This window comes from Saccostrea echinata, unplaced genomic scaffold (assembly GCF_033153115.1).
Source record: "Saccostrea echinata isolate AGI-Se365-2 ecotype Australia unplaced genomic scaffold, CSIRO_AGI_Sech_v1 ptg000034l, whole genome shotgun sequence".
Lineage (NCBI taxonomy): Eukaryota > Metazoa > Mollusca > Bivalvia > Ostreida > Ostreidae > Saccostrea > Saccostrea echinata.
Window position 1 is genome coordinate 1,946,544 of NW_026889783.1, and position 21,501 is coordinate 1,968,044.

At 36.9% G+C, this 21,501-nt stretch overlaps 1 protein-coding gene across 2 annotated transcripts; it reads left to right on the forward strand.

The window, feature by feature from the left end:
* Nucleotides 1-1,969: 1,969 nt before the first annotated feature.
* Nucleotides 1,970-21,224, forward strand: LOC133199526 (nucleosome-remodeling factor subunit BPTF-like). 2 transcript variants are annotated; one of them, XM_061335338.1, is made up of 23 exons: nucleotides 1,970-3,120; nucleotides 3,848-3,968; nucleotides 4,770-4,891; nucleotides 5,819-6,024; nucleotides 6,183-6,385; nucleotides 6,521-7,085; nucleotides 7,173-7,373; nucleotides 7,622-8,005; nucleotides 8,195-8,340; nucleotides 9,657-11,592; nucleotides 11,791-11,929; nucleotides 12,066-12,403; nucleotides 12,503-12,712; nucleotides 12,823-12,915; nucleotides 13,034-13,126; nucleotides 13,223-14,014; nucleotides 14,131-14,347; nucleotides 15,035-15,155; nucleotides 17,817-18,076; nucleotides 19,461-19,634; nucleotides 20,248-20,443; nucleotides 20,638-20,722; nucleotides 20,812-21,224. In XM_061335338.1, exons 1-23 carry the CDS (start codon nucleotides 2,138-2,140, stop codon nucleotides 21,000-21,002), a joined length of 7,776 nt encoding a protein of 2,591 aa, XP_061191322.1. In that variant the 5' UTR covers nucleotides 1,970-2,137; the 3' UTR covers nucleotides 21,003-21,224. The 2 variants fall into 2 exon arrangements, with proteins under 2 accessions (XP_061191322.1, XP_061191321.1); XM_061335337.1 differs by having other exon boundaries at nucleotides 1,972-3,120; nucleotides 15,035-15,260.
* The last annotated feature ends 277 nt before the right edge of the window (nucleotides 21,225-21,501 follow it).

The following is a 21,501-nucleotide window of genomic DNA, read 5'->3' on the forward strand; positions in this document are numbered from 1 at the left end:
ATCGTCGCCGTAAAGCCAAGGTTTTTGTGTCCATTCTACTTCAACAAATACCTGGCTCGCAACAATGTAAATTTATTTGCTTATACAATATACAGCTCATATTTCCAGTCATACGTTTAGTACCATATTCATTACTACGCTAGATGCATGGCAATCGAAATATCTCTGTTTTCCATATACTATTAGTTCTGTTCAAGTGAATGGCTCTGATGATTTCCTTTTCTACAGTTATACCTTCTTTTTCTTGTAAATATGACAAATGAAATTATCTTTTACAAAATATACAAAAAGTGATATTTTTAGCATAAATTCAACATCGCTATGATATAAATACTAAGGAAAAATTAGGTTAATTTTGGTTTTAATGCATAAAATGTTTCAAACTGTAACTCAAAATAACAGTTACGAAAAATTTTGTTAATATGTGAAAAGTACATGAAATGCGCCGATGCCACTGCATTTACATTAAGACAACAGTTGTATACATGTATATTTCATACGTAGTTTTCCGATAAAGTGTGTTGAAAGCTTTGACATTCATGACACCATAACACGGACGGGGAGGTCAAAAGGTTAATTAAAAGTAATGATTTTTGTTTTGACGTCACAATCGTTGAACGCCGCGCAAACATCATAAGGGGATGACAATTTGATTCTGAAGGGGGCAGATTTTGGAAATAATCCTTGAAAATCCTGAAAATAAATAATCTCTCTTCCACTGGGAATAAACAATCTGGCCTTGATTGGTGGAAACAGGTCCCCTCCCCCCCCCCCCCCCCCCGAAATAGAGTTGTCAGGTTTGGGTATATTTCTCTCTCTCTCTCCAGTAAAGATTAAAATAAATTATCTGTTCCTGACCATTTATGAAAAAAGTAACCTGTCTTTCACGAACATGAAAATGAATATGAATCGAAAAAAAGTCAGTTTCCTTATAATCAAATGGTTATCCCCTAAATGAATATCAAAATTCACGCTCATGTTGAACAGTAACGTCTACTCCCTCTACTTTTTTCGAGGGAAAACACCCATAAAATAATCTTGATATTGATTTTATAGATAGAATATGAATTATAAAGTAAAAATAAACTCAATTATGCATAAAATTTATTTGAATTGAGCAAATAAACTTTGAGTTCTCTAGGAATCTCTGTTTAGTAGGACCGCTCAAATTACCAATACGGTTCGGTGTGTATCACTTATTCAGGCATAATATACGCAAAGAAGCGATATTTCATCAGTCTACCATGAAGTAAATAAATGAAATATAAGCACTGAATTTTATTGGACATTCGTGTGTCACAACACGGACGTTTGACAATCGCACAACTATTAACGCATACAATTTTTCATCACGTGCTATTGTGCATAATTCAATTTGTAGCATAGCGTTCAAGTTAAGACACGATGAACATCCAAATTTTCAATTCAAAGCTTACTTGAAAATAAATCTTTAATTAAAAATTCAAATATGGTTAGTGCTTACCAGTACTTTTAGTACTTTGATTATTGCTGTTTCAGACATTAAATGTTTTGAAATGACCCCTAATCTGAATCGACAGCGTCTCTTTGCACCAATGTAACAAATGATTTTATTGGTTCGTTTATTTTAAGACAAACATCACTATTCATCAAAATAACTGTGTCACGGCGAATTTAAATATCATTTACATATTCAGTACCATCCAAAAATTGCAAATATACTAATAAAAAACAAGTTATAAGACACAGTTATCTGCCATCCTAATATATTGACGTTTTCCGAAATTTGTATCGCCCAATGTGAGCTTACCTTGCATCGTACGCAAAGGAGAGCGGTTGTTCAGAAAGAACAAAGAAAAAGAACTTAAAATCCGACATATTTTGAAAAAACAAAACGTAAATGATAACCTATAATAAAATTTCACAAATAGAGCAACAAAATACGTCTTGGGTTAGCTGAATCGAAAGATCCCAGGTAGCAATTTATTTACATCAGCCATTGCGATAGTCACGTGACCAGATTTGTGAAAATGGCGGCTACCCAAAATTTTCAACATGGATTCAAATATGCCATACACCGTGTCCATTCATAACACAGAGATGAAACCAGCATAAGAACTGTTCTTCGGGGTCCTAGAAACGTAAGAACTGGATCAAAATGTCGGGTAGAGGTAGGAGAGCAAGGGGCCGGCCTCCAAAAACCCCTTTGTCGACAAACAGAACCAATTTTTTAAGAAAACCGAAAGCCTACCAGGCACGAAGCGATGCATCAAGTGACCCCAATTCTAGATCTAGTACACCAGTCAGCATACCAGGTACTCCGACGAGAGGAAGGGGGAGATCTAGAGAAGCGTCCTATAAAGGGAGAAATTTTATACACAGCTTGTTTGATGAAGATGAGGCATCCCGATCCAGCATGGATCCCGAGGAGAGAAGCAGCGATGTCGCGGAGGATATTGAGCCTCTTGATGAGGATTCTGACAGTGTGTATGATGAGTCTGATTCAGATTACAGTGATGATAGCTATAGTACACAAAGTTCCACTAGCAAGAGGAAACTCTTTTATTTTCGTAGACCAAAAACACCTGAGTTATTAGATGACAAGGATATACCTCAGTTAGACTTACCAAGCAGTTCAAATGATTTACTTATACCCTCTGAATATTTAATGATGTGCTTGGGTGTTTACGAAGTCATTCGACATTTCAGAGTTATATTAAGATTATCCCCATTCACTTTTGAAGATTTCTGTGCAGCTCTATATAGTGATGAAGTTTCAACTTTACTTAATGAAACTCACATAACTCTTTTGAAATCTCTTTTACGGGAAGAAGATGGCAATAATACCACTTTTGGACCTACTGATCTGAAAGACAGCATTAATGCATCTTTATATTTTATTGACTCCATGACGTGGCCAGAGTTGGTGAGAAGTTATTTAGACAGCGACCGTTTATCAGAAAACAAAGAAGCGCTGGAAGTTTTAGAGAAAAGTACCGAATATCCATTTGTTTCATTTCAAGAAAGATTGAAAGTCTTGAAAGTGTTAACAGACTTGTTTCTCTCAACAAATAGTGTAAGGGAAGAAATCATGAATGAAGGCAATATTCAATATGATGATCACTGCAGAGCTTGTCACAAGTAAGCTTAAAGTTCATGATATGTCAAATGTTTATTGTATACCTGAAACTTTTACCCAAATCTGTCTTATTCTGTATGTAGAGGATATTCAATGTTTTGTAGATGAATATGGAACTTATTTCACGAGTGGGACAGGATTTTTTTTATATTTTCACGAGTGCGAAGCACGAGTGAAAATATCAAAAAATCCTGTCTCACGAGTGAAATAAATTCCATACTCATCTACAAAACATTGAATTTTCTGTTTATTACATTTTCTTTGATTTTCCCTTTGCCTCAGTCTTTTCTTAACACAGTGTCATAGGCTTGACGTCATAGTTGAGTGGTTGAGACGTCATAGCTTAGCAGTTGTGTGATTGAAAACATTACATAGCATGGATTTTAGCAACATATTTGGGAAGAAATTTGCAGTTTTACCTCTATCAAGATTCTTAGTTATTATATCTATCTTATGACAGGCCAGAAATTATTTTTCACTTAATTTGATATCCTTTCACACTGCGAGAGAATATCATTTTGGTATCCTTTCACACTGTGAGAGAATATCACTTTTATTCAATGAATAAATCACAGTATTTCACTGTTGAAAATGTAATAAAATATTATATATCTCTATATAATGATCAGATTCTTTTTCTTTTTGCATTTTTTTTTACATTGTTTATGCTATATTTCCATCATCACATAGGTTTAAATAAAATCCAAGCTTTATCTTTTTTTCTCTTAGACTTGGTGACTTGCTGTGTTGTGAGACATGTTCTGCTGTGTATCATCTGGCCTGTGTAGAACCTCCAATGGAGGAAGTGCCAGAAGAAGACTGGGTTTGCACAATCTGTAAGGCACACAAGGTAATGATGTCAAGCTAGGTCACTTACTGTTAATACTTTTACCAGTACTGACATCAAAATTGCACCTTGGTGATCCTTTCACTCTTGTGGTATAACAAAATTTTTTAAGCATGATCATAATTATAGTTTTAATTGTAAATGCTAGCAAGTAAATTCTGATTCATTTAAAAAAAAAAAAATTGGAGTAGATCTTTTATTTTTGGAGTACCGGGTATATGATCTTTTTTTTAAGAAAATAGATATTATTATTTTTCGCTATCATTCTCAGGTATCTGATTGGCTCGAACTAGTTCACATGATCAAGTATAAATCATCTTATAAACTGAGTTTTTTTCTATTTTAAGCTTCTAGAAAAGCCTATAAACCGGGTGTTTCTAAACCTGGAAACATTTTTCAGTGAAGCAACAAGAGTGATGACATCACAATAGTCATTATAAACTGGATGTTTCTAAAAACAGATACTCCAGCCGCTTTGTGTAATTTGTGATCATTCTATATGCTTTCTCTAAGGTCTATATATCTCGGGATAGACCTTAGAGAAAGGCTATTTTTGTATAATAATTATACATAAAAAAGAATTGATATTAGATGTTTATGTTTTTCATGTTGAACACATATTTCAGTCAAAATTGTTCCAGATTTGGGAAATTGCACTTGAAGTTGATACATTAGAGCAGACTTACGTACTTTATATCACTCTATTAAGTTGGATTACAGTTTCCATATCCTAATTTTTTTGAACTTGAAAATGAAACTTTCCTCCTGATTTTATTGTTATTTTTTAAATCTTGTATATGACAGGTTAAAGGTGTGACAGATTGTGCATCAGAGGCAGAAAAAAGTGGGTTACTTTGCAGACAAGAACCAATCGGGTTTGATCGACATCGAAGGAAATACTGGTTCCTCTGCAGGAGAATAGTTGTGTAAGTCAAAGTTTCTTTATTTTGGTTTTGAGATATACATGTATATACAGGGATAGAAATTATTATTTTTGTTTACTGGTCACTCGGGCTATCGCCTTAAATTTTTACTGGTCATATTAGTACTTCCACTGTCCCATATGGCCAGTAGATTTTAAAAAGACTGGCCCCAAACCATAATAATAGTAATATTTTGTTTATATTTTGATACTTAGAAGCACAACTTAACAAAACAAGAAACAGCAGGAGTTGGGACACACAACCCTGTCAAGTTAACTAGCCCGACTGTGAATGAATTTTATTATGCACAAAAAACCCCCTGACACAAAGGGCACATGCCCTCAGCAATGTACTAGCCCAGACTGAAAATTCACTTGCCCCAGACCAGTGGGCCATCAATTATTTTGAGCCCTGATATAGTACACATACTTCAAATTCAAAGGTTAACTACAAATTTAAGAATACTTTAGAAAGGCATTTCAAAATGTTAGCAGGCATTATATGACCTGCCCTAAATGATTCTAGATATATCAACAGTTTTTGTGAAGAATTCATTTTAGTTTTTCTGGACAGCATCCTTGTAAAATATTTTATGTCTTTGTGTGAACATAACAAATGTTGACAAAGTGTTTTCTATCCTACATCAAGATGGACTTAAACTGAAAATGCAGAAGTGTAAATTTTTCAAACCAGCTCTGCAATATTTGGGCCAGCCGTAGAACCTTGTACTGACAAAAAACTTCATTCACAATAACATCTTTTGGAATAACTGATACATTTCTAGGAGAAGTTTCATGTCATAACTTTTCTCTGTGGTGCTTGCTTTAGTGAAATCATGCATTGCATGATTATCCCCCTTGTATAAGATATTTTCAGTGAACAGCACTTGCATCTTTCCATGCTTACTGTAGGATTCTTGTTTTATTACAGGGAGAGTGAAGATTCTGTCTGGTACTATAGCACAAAGCCTCAGTTTGATGAACTTTTGGAAGTATTAGACAAGAACAACTATGAGAAAGACTTGGTTATGACTCTGTTAGAGTTCAAGGAGGATGTGCTAAAGCACATGTCTATCACTGAGGAACTGACCAACAGTCACAAAGGCAATAGGAAATCAGCATTAGAGATTGAAATAGGTTTGTCAAAAAATATCATTCCTGGCATGAATTCATTGGAGTAAAGTAAAAAAAATTTTGAAGAGGTTATCTATAAACAGTTATGATTCTTCTTCCTTATAGTAAAGATTAGTTTGGCAGAGATATTGAATTTTAAGTTTAATTAACGTCTTATGTAGGTCAGTTACAGAAGACTCAGACAGAAAGAGCTGCAAGGAAAGCCAAAGAGGAGGAAGAGAGGAAAGCCAGGGAAGAAGAGGAGGCCAGGCAGATGGAAGAGGAGAGGATCCAAAGGGAAATCATTGACCTTGATGGTCCAGAGATGAATGGGGACATTAATGAAAACTCTAACTCAAGACCAATGAACTTCAACTCTTCTGTGGTATGTTGTTCTTAATGTATATTGATTAAAAATATTTCTGACCCATCTGCTTTATTAACAACAAATTAATTAATCAATTAACAACAGATTATGTTCAAAAAGTTTTCATGAATAATAATATGTGATTGATATCAGGTTGAAGAAGTAGTGATGTCGGAGGAAATGGAAGTAATAGCTACTACTAGTGAAGTTACTACGTCACAAACTATAGTAAGTGAAGCTGGAAAGACTGAGGCTCATTTACACCAGCTGGTAGAGACTGTGACCACAACAACAGTCAAAACAGTGACCAGCACAAAGGTGTCAAACTCTGAGGAAGCCATGGAAACTGACTCAGGTGATCAAACAAACCAACCCAATGATGATGTCATCCTGCTTGAAAAAAATGGACAAGGCCCAAACCCTGACCTCAAGTCCTTTGAGATTAAGAAAGTGGACAAAACTCCTGATGGTGTTAAGTCTACCATTATGAATGTGCAATCTGTGTGTCCGAATGTCAAACCCACTGTTCTGAAGGTGACAGAGGACAGTTCTCAGAAGTCCCCACAGACAAGGACAGTGCTGATCGTAAACCGTGATGGAAATCGGGTGACTTTGGCAGTCAGTAAACAACCTATAACATCATCACAGAGTTCAGATGGCATTGACACAGTAGTAACCCAGAACTCTACAGAAAACACAACAGTAGTCTCATCCTCAGGTATGCTTATGTCTACAAGTTATAAAATTCTTGTATGTGGCGACTTGCAGCCAAGTTGTATGTGTACATAATATGTCCTGTTTATAGATGCCAGAAGGATAGTGACCCGATCCAAAACTGGTTCCCTGACCCCCAAACAGTTCACAGACTCAGTCACATCAACCACAGCCACCATCAAGAATAGGTCTTCTGATGATGTCCTTGTGATCAACAAGGATGGCGACATTACCCGAGTCACTCGCAGTAAAAGTGCCTTAATGACGCATCAGTCTGTTTACTTCAAATTAGGTATCAGGATTTATCATACAAAGTACATGCATTTGTTAAATTATATTAGTTTTTTTTTTTTGCTTTCCAGTTTCCATGTTAACAAGAATAAATATACATATACCTGAATAATTCAAAATTGTAAAATACAGGAAGTAATGATACAGTAATTAGTTAATTCACACCTGCAATTGTTTTGTGAAGTGTTGATACATGTCATAAATATTGAGTATGTAAGCATATTGTGAAATTCATGGTAATTTTTGTAGGAATGGAGAACAATTTCAAGACATATCAGAATCAGTACTCCAGTAACCCCCTGGCTCTGAACAAACACCAGCATAACGAGGAGCGGGACAAACGACGCTACCTCTCACACAAGTTCAGTCTCACTCAGCTGAGCGAGTTTAAGTGGAACGGGACATTGGTTGGTAGGAAGAATCTGGTCATTAATACTCTGATGATGACCATTACACAGTTAGAGAACAACATCCCCACCGCCTTCCTGCATCCTCACTGGCCACTGCACCGTACTAACTGGAATAATGCTGTCCAGTTATGTAGATCACCAGCAGACTTTGGCCTGGCTCTCTCTATACTGGAGGCTTGTATGAAACCTGTCCTGTTTAACCCAGTGTGGACGGAAGCTCTAGGTTTGTGTCTAAACATCAGGGTAGATTATTGTAATTTGTTTGGTATTATATATGTACATAAACATTGGTTTTTTGCAGATATGTTGCAAGTGCATGTACATATACTGTATATCATGTACATCTGACAGTAATGTAAAAAAAATGTAGATTTTCATTAGTCTTTATACATGTATATTTTTCTAACATTAGGTCACTCCAAACTGATGAAAATCACATCCTTAGATAGAGAGGAGATGAAGAAACGAGAGAAGGAGTTGAGGAAGAAGAAAGAGGAGGATGAGGAGAGCCGAGGACCTCTGGTCTGGATCAAGTACACTCTGGGTCTGAAACATCAGGTAAGCCAAGGACCTCTGGTGTAGATCAGGCACACTCTGGGTCTGAAACATCAGGTAAGTCGAGGACCTCTGGTGTAGATCAAGTACACTCTGGGTCTGAAACATCAGGTTAGTCGGACCTCTGGTCTGGATCAAGTACACTCTGGGTTTGAAACATCAGGTAAGCCAAGGACCTCTGGTGTAGATCAAGTACACTCAGTCTCTGGGTCTGAAACATCAGGTAAGCCAAGGACCTCTGGTGTAGATCAAGTAGACTCTGGTCTGAAACATCAGGTAAGTTGAGGACCTCTGGTCTGGATCAAGTACACTCTGGGTCTGAAACATCAGGTAAACTGAGGACTTCTGGTGTAGATCAAGTACACTCTGGGTCTGAAACATCATGTAAGCCAAGGACCTCTGGTGTAGATCAAGTACACTCTGGGTCTGAAACATTATGTAAGCTGAGGACATATGGTGTAGATCAAGTACACTCTGGGTCTGAAACATCAGGTAAGTGGAGGACCTCTGGTCTTAATCAAGTACACTCTGGGTCTGAAACATCAGGTAAACTGAGGACTTCTGGTGTAGATCAAGTACACTCTGGGTCTGAAACATCAGGTAAGTCGAGGACCTCTGGTCTGGATCAAATACACTCTGGGTCTGAAACATCAGGTAAGCTGAGGACCTCTGGTTTGGACCAAGTACACTCTGGGTCTGAAACATCAGGTAAGTCGAGGACCTCTGGTCTGGATCAAGTACACTCTGGGTCTGAAACATCAGGTAAGCTGAGAACCTCTTGTCTAGACCAAGTACACTGGGTCTGAAACATCAGGTAAGCTGAGGACCTCTGGTCTAGACCATGTACACTCTGGTTCTGAAACATCAGGTAAGTCGAAGACCTCTGGATCAAGTATACACTGGGTCTGAAACATCAGGTAAGTCGAGGACCTCTGGTCTGGATCAAGTAGACTCTGGTCTGAAACATCAGGTAAGCCGGGGACCTCTGGTCTGGATCAAGTAGACTCTGGTCTGAAACATCAGGTAAGCCGAGGACCTCTGGTTTGGATCAAGTAACTCTGGTCTGAAACATCAGGTAGGGAAGTAAACAAATTATAATACTGTAAAACATGCCTATATGAAGTTCCTGGGGCAATCAATTTTGCTTTAATATAAATGTAATCTGTTTTATCCATTAAGTTTACAATATGTTATAAAACCAGGAGATAAAAATCACTTCAAGCATGAATTCATTATAAGCATGTGCTCTACTGTACTAATGAGAAGTTTAACAGATTTTTAAAACATGGGTTAGTATTTAATTTGTGTTTCTGTTCTAGGTGTGGAAACAAAGGGGTGAGGAATACAGAGTAACAGGGGGTCAAGGCTGGCTTTGGGTGTCCAAAACTAGACAAGGTAACTTTGTGTCCCAGGACAGTGTGGGTCTGAGGAATGTAGCTCGCAAGTTACAGGCCCGAAAACGAAAGGCAGAGGAAAAACAGGAGGAAAATCAGGAGGATAGCAAGGAAGAATCAACAGCAAAGAAAGTGAAGGAAGAGGGTGGGCAGGAGTCAACAGAGACAATAAAAGAGGAAGGGAAAATGGAAGTTATGCAGACAGTCAAAGAGGAAAATTCCGAAGTGGAAGTGTATCCACAAGGTGAAAAAATGGATGTTGATGAGAAACCTGTAGAAACTAAAAAGGAGGAGGATAGTGGAGAAAGTGGAACAAAGGAAGATAAGGTGGAAAGTGGAGAAACTCCACAGTTGAAAACAGAGAATAGAAAGAATGAAGTATTTAAGGGTAACACAAAGAAAACAGATAATGATCAGGATGTCACCATTGACATTGAAACTTCAAGTCCAGTAAAACACACAAAAGTATCATCTATCATTGAGACAAGCAAAGTAACAAATGACTTTTCTGCCACAGGTGGTACAAAAGAATCTGGTTTACCACCAAAAGCAGATGTTGATCTCATAAATGTGACAAAAGGCATGAACGAACGAACTTTTTATCCAAAAGTCACTAAACCCTATGCAAAATTAGATTCCTTATTGGTGAAACGTTTAAAACAAGAAGAAATTGAGATTAAACAAAGACAAGCTTTGCAGCAGCAGATAAATTGGAAATTGAAATCTCAACTCAAAACAGAGCCAGATCAGCATTCTATAAAAACAGAAACAGTTAAAATGGAGGAAAATAAGCCATTCACTGATACAAGTACATCAGAAGAGAGTGAAGATCTTCCCTCCTTTACTTGCTATTCTTATCTATGTCGAAGTGGAGAGGGTTCTTGTTATTCTTGTCTCTGTATGCAGCAACAGTCTGAGGACGAGGCCATGATGAATCTGACAGGTAACACACAACAGGAGAACACGTCTGATACTGAAATGGAGGAAGACGAAGAAGAGGAGGATGTGGATGTAGAGGGAGATGGAAAACCTTCTCCTCAGAAGATAGCCCCGGTCAAGGAGGAGAAGGCAGAGGTCAAACAGGAGGAGGAAAAAATGGACACCACCGAGACTGATCATAAGATTGTTAAATCAGAACCCGAGACCAAATCGATTATCCTGAAACCTGTAGGGAGTACGTCCAGTACAGGCACCGCAGCAAAAACCACAAGTAGTGCTGTGGCACAGATTCTATCTCAGAAGACTGGATTGAAGGCCAATCAGATGACCCAAGCTCAGCAAGCATTGAGACAAGCCATTGATAAGATGAGTGTTGAGGAACTCAGAAGTAAAATGCCTCCACTCAGAACAACCAAGGAACCAATCAAACTGGTCAAGTTTGCAAAAATGGGTCAAAGGCTGCCAGCAAAAAAGAAAGCCACATTACCCTCCTGTCACAAGTTTTTGACTCCAAGTGGAAGGAAAACATTGTTTGCACTTGAAAAACATGAACTGAGGAAAATGTCTCGTAAAGGAGGCAAATGTGAAACAAAGGCTTTCAACTATAACTGTAAAATGAACAATGTGAATTGGATATACCCATGTCCAAGACCTGTGTTTAAAACTGCTTGGAGATATAGGACTCAGACTAGTAAGTCTTATGGAGCTGTGGGTATTCAGTTGAGGATTCTGTGGGCATGTCTTCGCTGGGATGACCTGGCAGTAAAGCCACCAGCTGGGGGCACCAACACTATCTCCACAGAGACAGAAATCACAACCAAGGAACTGCTGAAACGAAGGGATGTTGGTCCTCACAATTTACGCTCGGAGTTTTTGGTCAGAAAAATAGTCGTACCTCTTGGAGTGCCTACTCAGCCCAAAGGTGAACATTCTTACATATTGTTAGGTTAACTTAAGATGGATAATATTCCTGTGGTAAAATACATTTTATGAATGCATACATGTATTTACATATAATTGATAATGTCATAACAATTTCTTTTAATCTATTGGTATCTGTAGCTTGATTGTGTCAGATTTAAAATTTACATGTACATGTATATTTTTATTATCCATTCAGAGAAGTATACACCCCAGAGAAGTGGTTTAAGGGAGCGGAAGAGGGCAGAATCACCCAAGCAAACAGAGCCAAGTGTCACAGAGCATTGGACACCAGAGGAGGAGCTAGAACTGTGGGAAATTAAACAGTTTGGAGAAAAGTAAGTTGTTCGTACTGTAACTCAAAAATCTGAATATAAAATTTCTTATTTATGCCTGAAATGCCAGTTTCCAAATTAGCCAAATGAGAAGTTGTTTTAAAATTCATTACTTTATGTGTGAACTGCTGAATTTCAGATTAGCCAGACAGAGGGCAGCCATTCAGGAGAAGTCCAGTCAGGACACAGTTCAGGTACAGCAGACCACATCCGTCAATGCTGCCCAGCTAAAAGCTCAGTTGGAGCAGCAACTGAAGCAGCAGAGATTGGCCCTACAACAGAAGAGGCTGCTGGAGGCTCAGGGAAAGATTGCTCCTGTCTCTACTTCAGCTCCCTCAATCATATCAGCCACCCTCAACAGTGCCTCAGGAGGGACAGTCATCAAAACCCTGGGTGGAGCTGTCGGAAGTAGCCTCTTGTCTGGGGCCACCAGTATTTTGAAAACAGTACAGCCAAAGACCTTGTCTGCAATAACAGGTGAGTTTTTCCGTACTTACATGTACTTTATGTGTGTATTGGAGATAGCAGAAATCTCATTCTTAGACTGTGTAAGTTTTCTTTACTTTTTTCTTTTAGTCAATCCTTCAGGAGTAGTAACAACCAATGGAGGAACTCCTATAAGGCCTGTAGTCAAAGTTCAGCTGCCCATGAGGAGCTCTTTACAGACCTCGTCAGGGGTAACACTGGCTCCCAAACCAGGATCTATTGTAGTTAGTACTGCACAGCCATCAACTCTGACAAGATTGATTGTCCCCATTTCAAAACCACAACTCACTCCCACAAAAGGTGAATGGGGTGGATAAATGTATAGTGGCACAGTGATCATTGACTTGTACTTACTTTGATTTTGTCTAAATCATTGATAATGTTTTTTTTATGTTTTATTTCTGTTGTAGTAAATGTTATAGGAAGTCAGTCATTGCCAACAACCCCAGCTAGAGTCATTGTTCCTTCATCGGTCCAAACACCCCCTTCTTCAGTTCCTAAATGTAAGCTTCTAAAGGACATGTATATGCAGTAAATAGTCAGATTTTTACTGGAAGTAAAAATAATACAGAAAAGAATGCGTTGTTAGTGCACTATATATATTTCTTGATCTATTTTCAGTGCAAATTCGTCCTACAGGTTCTCCAGGAACCCAGAACCTTCAGATAATTCAAGGCCCCTCAGGTCAACTACAAGTCAGAGGGTTAATGCAGGGTAGGTATCTGTATTTCAAAAGTTTCTAATCATTTAAGAATGAAATGATTTTTGCAGTACATAGTCTCTATTCATGAACTATAATTTTTTTTACAGGTCAACAAATTATTCGACTCCCTGATGGCAGACTTCAGCTTCTGACCTTGCCTCAGTCTGGTGCCACCACACAAGTGGTGACTACAAGTGTTACCTCCTCTCCACAAGCTAGTCTGGCCTCCACGCTCGTCCCTCCCCGGGGACAGCTGGCTATTCGCCCTACCTCATCAGTGTTAGTTAGCACCAGTACAGGGTTATCAGCCCTGACTGGAACCACCCCCACCCGTATCATTGTTCCCTCCCAGGCATTGTCCTCAGGAGGTGCCCTTCAGCTTGGCAATTCAACCATTCAAACCAAACAACTCTTAGCACAGTCTTTGGCAGGCCTGGGAAATGTAACATCTGTTGATGGAACAGCCACGCTTGTAAAGCCAGCTACCACCACAGTACAGGCAATGGAAACCCCCAAACTGGTGGCTAGTCTGTCCACCCCATCTGCTGCTGTCCCTGGAACTAATGTGGCAGCTACTCTCCTGTCACCCCTTAAACTGACCTCTGTTACTCGTCCCATTTTGGTATCATCAGTACCTACCCTTCCAAAACAGACGTCATCTTCCATCAGTATAGCTCCACCATCCACAGTGCTGTTGCCTGTCAAAGTGTCAACTGCTATAGCTGCAACAACCACTACACCTCGACTGGTGTCACCTCCTCAGACAATTCAGCAGCAACTGGTACTGCAGAAAAGTCCACCCCAGGCTGTTACATCATCCCCACGTACTACCACAGTGGCTCCCTCTACTCCTACATCCTCCACAAAATATGCCGTCACTCCACAGGTTGTGCAACAAGGTACATGAACTGAACCATTTTGTGAATTTTTTTTAGCATGATTAAATTATGTACTTTTGAAATGAGAAGGAGATTTAAAAATTGCATTTTAAGATATTTTCAAATTTTAATTGAAGTTGTTCGCCAAGCACTGATGCAGAATCAGACTCCAGAAATTCAAGCCAAATTGCTAGCAATGCAGCGTATGATGCAGAACCCCTCAGCGAGCCCCATTCCACCTCCTCAGCCAGTGGTGGAGAAGCCGCCAACAGTGGTGACCACTGCGGCACCTGTACAGCAGCTGGACCCAGCTACAAAGCAGATGACACAAGAACAAAGGGAAGAAAGGATGAGGTAATTCAATAATTAAAGATGCTTTTTGTACATTTTGTATTATTTTGTTTTGAAGAAGTTTTGTTCTATAGTCTTTGCCTTTGTATGAAAATTTACAACTTGACAAAGGTCACATTATTACAAGTCATTTCATAGGTGTAAATATATGTAGCACTACATTATGTCCAGGGCAAATACATGTACTGATACATGTAACACTAGTATATATATGTAGTCTACCTTAGCTGTATTTATCATTGACTTTTAGCTCACTTGAGCCAAGGGTTCTTCTATGCAATAATTAATTGTTTTTATCTGTGAACATATTTACCGGTACATTTGAATAGATGAGTCAATATAAAGCAATTCTTGAAAAGCATCATTAAGAAGGAGAATTAAAGGAATTTTCATTTTTAGTGAAAGATGAATAAATAGAAGTCTGCTTTCTTATTTATTAAACCATCTGGCATGATAAATAAAGGATTGATTCAGGAAAAAAAATATGTTCTATGTAGAGAAACTTTTGAAAAAAACAAATAAAACTTGTATTATGTCAAATTAATTGCGACATACAGTATGCATATAGTGTAGAGTCGGATTCTTCAAGAATGATTTCATAGTATGAGCAAAATGGCTCAGGTGAGCTATTGTGGCTTATCAACTTGTTGTTAAAAGCACTAGTTTTATTCTTTTTAATGTTTTATACAGAAGAGCAGTGTGTGGTGCTGTGCTGAAGTCTATTGTGGAGAAGATTGAAAAGAAAGAGAAGGAAGAAGTCCGCAAAGTGAAAAAACAGGAGCTTGAAGAGGAGAAGCAGAAGCGATTAATGGTAGCCAAACTTCACGGCACTTTGTACAAACACAAGGAGGCTCTCAAGAGGGAAATTCTTAAGAAACGTTCATTAATGGAGAAAAATCTGCAGCAAGAAATCCAGGTGCTAACTCTACTGGATATCAGGCTCCTCACTAGAGCATGTTAATAATTTTGGGTTTCAATTTTTTGGTTTAGACGCTGTAGCCTCCATTGTTCTTGTGATGTCCTCATGTGTTTTATTTCATTTCAATTTTGCATGAAGATTTATGGCTGCATGTCTGGTAAACCTTGATTGACCTTGAAAGGCTTGATTATAATTTTGGCATAATAATTGAATTTTATGAGTCACAAAACTGGTTATAAAAAAAATAACAAACTACAAATCCTGAGTAATTGTAGGAGTAATGTATGCAAAGTTTGTCACACATGCAGCTCTTTTTTTCCATACAATGTATATGCTAAAAAAATTCATGATGGTGCACTCCAAGTTTTATATAAAACAAGGATTCCAGAGTCAAATATTATGAATGTTTGCTTTCATTCAGTGTTGTAAAATTTTACATGTACTTTGCAGTCTTCATGAAAACTTTTCCAGACACTAGCCAATAGGGCTAGTAGAGTTGAGTTATTTAATAAGCCATCATGGTGGGCTTTAAAATGGGTCTTTTAGAAAGAATTCTTGGTTCTTTCAGTTTCAAAGAAAAGATCACAAGTTCAAAGACAAATGAATTTGACATACAGTAAAACTTGCTTATAGCAAAGTCCTGTGGACATGTGAATTTACTTCACTGTATCTGTAATTTGTTAAATATGAATTTGTTAAAGTTTATATAGCAGATTCAGAATATTGATTTTTTGCCTTCAAGTGTGACTAGAAAATGTATTTTGGGATGAATTTAATTTCATACATAAATACTTACAAAAAAAGTCAGTTCAATATTTTAAAAATTGGGATCTTTGAAAATTCATTGAAGATGTAAATTAAATTATTTTTAATGCCTAGGGGACACAAAATCAGTTTACTATATCCTTAAATTCATGATATCTGAGTTCATGATATATGTAAAAATTTACAATGAATGAAGAATTTTGCCTGGGATTTCAAAAAACTTCACTGTAAATTCACTGTATCCATGTTCATACTAAACATGTTTTACTGTAGTCAGAAACAAAGTCATTTTGATCATGGTTTATTTCATTATGTTTTATCCAAAGGATTCAAACTTCCCAAATTTTTACTAGACCCTCAGGCTACTGCTGAAGTATATTTTTACTAGCCCATGCCAAATTTCGTTACCCTCGAGCTTTGGGCTATCAAGTTTTCAAGAAGGCTGCCTTTGACTTTGGAAAACTACTAAGATTTTTTTTATTGTTCATGAAAAAAAGCAAATGATTATTCAGATTTGAATTTTAGATCTACTGGTCAGAGACCAGAAGAGCTTATGCGATAGTAAGGTGTCCATCTTTCCGTCTGTCTGTCTGTCTGTCCGTCCGTCTGTAAACAATTTTTCAAAATGCTACTCCTCCTACAGTTTTGGTCTGATATCAGTATTACTTGGCACACAAGTAAACTATACTAAGATATGTAATTCTATTTATCGGTTTTTGATTTCAATGAATGCTGTTGCCATGGTAACTAAAAATAGAAATTTCTATGAAATACTTTAGAAATGCTAGTCCTCCTACAGTTTTGGTCTGATATCAGTATTACTTGGCACACAAGTAGACTACACTAAGATACATAATTCTGTACATCGGTTTTTGATTTCAATGAACGCTGTTGCCATGGTTACTAAAAATAGAAATTTTTGTGAAATACATTCAAAACGCTACTCTTCCTACAGTTTTGATCTCTTTTCAACTTGGCACACAAGTAGACTACACTAAGATACATAATTCTGTGTATCCGTTTTTGAATTTGATGAACAGTGTTGCCATGGTTACTAAAAATAGAAATTTCCTTGAAATACATTCATAATGGTACTCCTCCTACAGTTTTGATCTCGTTTCAATATAACTTGGCACACAAGTAGACTACACAAAGATACATACATATGTTTTTGATTTCGATGAACGGTGTTGCCATGGTTACTAGAAATAGAAATTTCCTTGAAATACTTTCAAAATGCTACTCCTCCTACAGTTTTGATTTCTTTTCAATATAACTTGGCACACAAGTAGACTACATTAAGATGCATAATTCTGTATATCTGTTTTTGATTTCAATGAACGGTGTTGCCATGGTTACTAAAAATAGAAATTTTTTGAAATACTTTCAAAATGCTACTCCTTCTTCATGTTTTGTCTGATTTCAGTATAACTTGGCATACAAGTAGACTACACTGAGATACAGAATTGTTATTGTTGCTTTTTGATTTTGTTGAATGATGTTGCCATGGTTATTTAAATCAAAATTTCTGTAAAATTATTTTAAAAGGCTACTCCTCCTACAGTTTTATTCTGATTGCAATAAATCTTGCCACAAAAACAGACTAAACCAAGGATCATTATTCTATTTATTGCTGTTGCAAAGTTTCAAGTCCAAGTGCTACTTTTATCTTCTTTTATAAGTACAACCAGTAGAGCTACAGTCTTATCAGATACTTCTGGTTTACATTTAAGAAAGAGAGGTTAAAAAGTACTCCAGCTGTCTATAAAATCTGATGTGTTATTTCAGTTTGAGGTGGCTGAACAATTGAAGAAGCGCCAGGGTCAGTCTCAAAAGCGGGTAGATTCTAGCTCCCGTCAAGCAAACCAGGCAGTCCTGACCGTTCAGCAGCATATTGCTAGTGGCAACAAGAAAGCCGTCATTCCAGCGGAGCAGATTGTCAAATCTAAACGGAAGAAGCAAAAGATAATTTCGACTGGCTCCAACAAGTCTCTCAACCCCAGATCAAGACTGTACTGTGTTTGCAAACAGCCATATGATGACACCAAGTAAGCTTTGCTTTCTCACACCTTTTAAAATTAAGAGAAGAGCCACTTCATGTTGTTTTGCATAAATCTTATGAAGGTAAACTTTGTTAACTGAATCCAGAGGTAATTCATGAATGCAAGTGATTTTATTGTCCCATAATTTCCGGAAAGGAGGGGAAATTAAATCTCATTCATTTATCTGTCACAAAATTTTAACCTTGATAATAACTTTGAATAAGAAAAGATAGAGCTTTAATACTTCACGTATACATTACCTGTGACAAGACCTTTTCAAGTGTACTATGATTTTTTTTTTACCTATGACCTTGACCTTTAAGTATGACCTACTTTTCAAAAATTTTAACATCAGTGATAACTTTGAATGAGAGAAGATAGGGTGTTCATATTTGACATGCATTCTTTCCAATATGCTGATTTTTTATATTATGACCTTGAAGTTTTGCCTACTTTCCAAAATTTTAACATTGCCAGACTGGATCTTGAGTTTGATGCAGTTTTAAAAAATTTTAATCTTTGCTATAACTTTAATTAATTCAAAAATTTACATCTTTTTTGTATGACAGACAGACAAGACAGGTCATACAGACGAGACAGTTACCTGTGTCGTAAGAGTTTGAAAGTGGGAGACCACAATTCTTTGAAGAACTGCGAACGATAGTATTGTTCTCCTGCCTACCTCCAAGTCAATTTTCAAAAGTTAACACATTTGAATGATTTTTCATATTTATGTAGATATTTATATGGATTTTCATAAAACATTACTTATTTGGGAAAACAAAGAGAGATAACTCTATAATTTTGGTAAAACTCGTGTTTTTCACTATAGAAATCAATGGAAAATATTTATAAAACATCTCTCTCCCCACCCCCCATGAAACAAAAAGTTAATATGGATCAGTATTTTACAAATTCATACCAAAGCTTTTTGTGTTTCACGGGGGGAGGGGGGAACATGTTTACAGACAAAAAACGACAAAAATGCGCATTTTTTCACCAATTTCGAAGGAGTTTACAGCTTAAACGTCTATTTTATCAATCACATATGTTTAATTTTATATGCGTAAAACATAAGAAAAGATTTAAGGAACATTTATTCATATCCAAGAATATTTTAAAATGTGGTGATGCTTTAAAGCCCAATTTCAATGGAAAATATCGTCTACCCTCCTTATTTAAAGAGCTGGAACTGGGGGTAATAAACTATTTAACACTTGTATTAAAATTATCAGTCAGTTACCATTGAATTGTTCTTTGCATTCAACAAAGATTTTATAGCCAAATTGCCATTAGTATTGAATTAAATGGGTGTAAAATGTAGGCGGGAATCGAGAGTTAGCGTGCGTAGTTCTTTGCTTGTTCAGACCTGATTTGTTCTGTGTTGTAGGTTTTACATTGGATGTGATTTATGTTCCAATTGGTTCCATGGCAGCTGTGTAAATATATCAGAAGATATGGCAAAGAAAATAGACACTTACGTGTGTGACGAGTGTAAGAAACAGAGAGATACTGCTACAGAGGAGCTGTATTGTCTGTGTCGGACACCATATGATGATACTCAGTAAGTTAACAGGGGATTAATGCTCAGAGCTGACAACATCATCAAATGAAAAATTATGAGAAAGGGGTCCAGGGGCTGCTAGAGATTTTTTGCGAATGGATTTTTCCACTTAGTTAATTTAAAAATTATTCAGATCACAAATCTGCTTGGAAGAGGACAATGATAATACACTGTACTAGCAAGCACTGTAAGGACTATGACTTTTTTATTATAATATCTAAAACTGAAGTTGGACAGCTACAAGAATTCCCATATCTGGTATTTCAAACTTTTGAATGAGAAAAACAGAAATCGGAAGAGTACTTTGAGAAATCATAAGGCATTTTTTAGATGCTCGATCCATAAGCCATACACAAAAATTGTAAGGGTTGGCAGCTTTGAATGCCTAGCAGCAGGCACTTGGCCATGAACAAAGATTAAGATTTATGGCTAACTTCTAGTTTATAGTACATGTACATGTAAAGTCTCTACGAATTTTGATTCTGGTTTACACATAGAATTATTTGTCTACAACAATCAGCAGAATAAACAACTGTCTTATTTTCCTGTAATGCTTGGTTTATTTTGATGACTGATTGGCTCTGTTTGGTAAATGTTTGATTTATGATGACAGGTTTTACATTGGCTGTGATCGCTGCCAGGACTGGTTCCATGGTCGGTGTGTTGGCGTATCCCAGGTGGAGGCTAATCACATGGACATCTACATCTGTCCGAACTGCGAGAAGAAGGAGGAGGTCGATCCAATCAGCCAGAAAATTCTGCAAGAAAAGGACTATGAAAATGTCCGCAGGCTTGTGAAATCCATGCAGGTTTGTAAACTTTTACCTTCTACAAAGTACATTGAATGCAAAAGCCTGGAATATTTTCACTTGGGTTTGTAAAATACTCTTATTTTTCTTGAATTACAATATGTTGTTGCCTCTATTTGTTTTCCCAGCTGTTAAGAGTCAGAGATGTACTTGTTCAATGCATTCCATTATGAAATAATCATTATACATTGCAGTCACACAAAATGGCCTGGCCGTTTTTAGAGCCAGTTGACCGTATTGAAGTTCCAGATTATTATGCAGTAATTAAAGATCCCATGGGTAAATATGAGCGTACTTTTTTTTCTACCAACATATCTGAGCATTTGATGTTGAAGTGTGTGACTGACTTGGGTTATCTTTCTTTACAGATCTACAGACTCTGGAAAAGAATGTTATGGAGAGAAAGTATCTCCGCTTGTGTGACTTTGTGAAGGACGTGACAAAAGTGTTTGACAATTGTCGGCTTTATAATCCTGCTGATACTCCATTTTATCAGTGTGCCGAAGTTCTGGAGACATTCTTTGTCCAGAGACTAAAATCTCTTAAAGAGAGAATTTAAAACCATTCACATCATGCAATCCATTTTGTTAGCATTTTTCATGTTCTTCATGTACATAAGGACTTTGGGGTACTGTACTCTCTCAGAAGCAGCATGTTAATTAATTTATTGTCATAATGTTAAAACCTTCAAAATATAGTTTTACGATTACTGAGTAGAACAAATAATTTTTTATGTGTATCATTCTATACATTTTCTCTAGAATAAATTATAGTACAATTGCTTTGCTGAAATTTTCTATTTATTTCAATTTATGAGTTTATTGACATCACCATGTATGTGGCATAAAGTCAAGAGAAAGTCGATGGATTTGTTTTCTCTGCATAACACATATCTAAATATTTATATATAATGTTTTATAGTACATGTACTGTAATCACATGGGTCAAAAATTCTCTAGGACTATGGTGTTTCCTTCTTGTAGACTTAAGATGGAACCATAAAAGGGAAATCCACAGTATGTTTTGCACAAAAATATTGGTAATAAGGGAAAATATTT

What these genes read in the sequence shown, in the direction of transcription:
- LOC133199526 (XM_061335337.1), top strand. Translation starts at nt 2,138, where the DNA reads ATGTCGGGTAGAGGTAGGAGAGCAAGGGGCCGGCCTCCAAAAACCCCT. An exon ending in AACAGTAGTCTCATCCTCAG is followed by an intron (nt 7,086 to 7,172) that starts GTATGCTTATGT and finishes TCCTGTTTATAG; the next exon opens with ATGCCAGAAGGATAGTGACC. An exon ending in GACCTTGTCTGCAATAACAG is followed by an intron (nt 12,404 to 12,502) that starts GTGAGTTTTTCC and finishes TTTTTCTTTTAG; the next exon opens with TCAATCCTTCAGGAGTAGTA.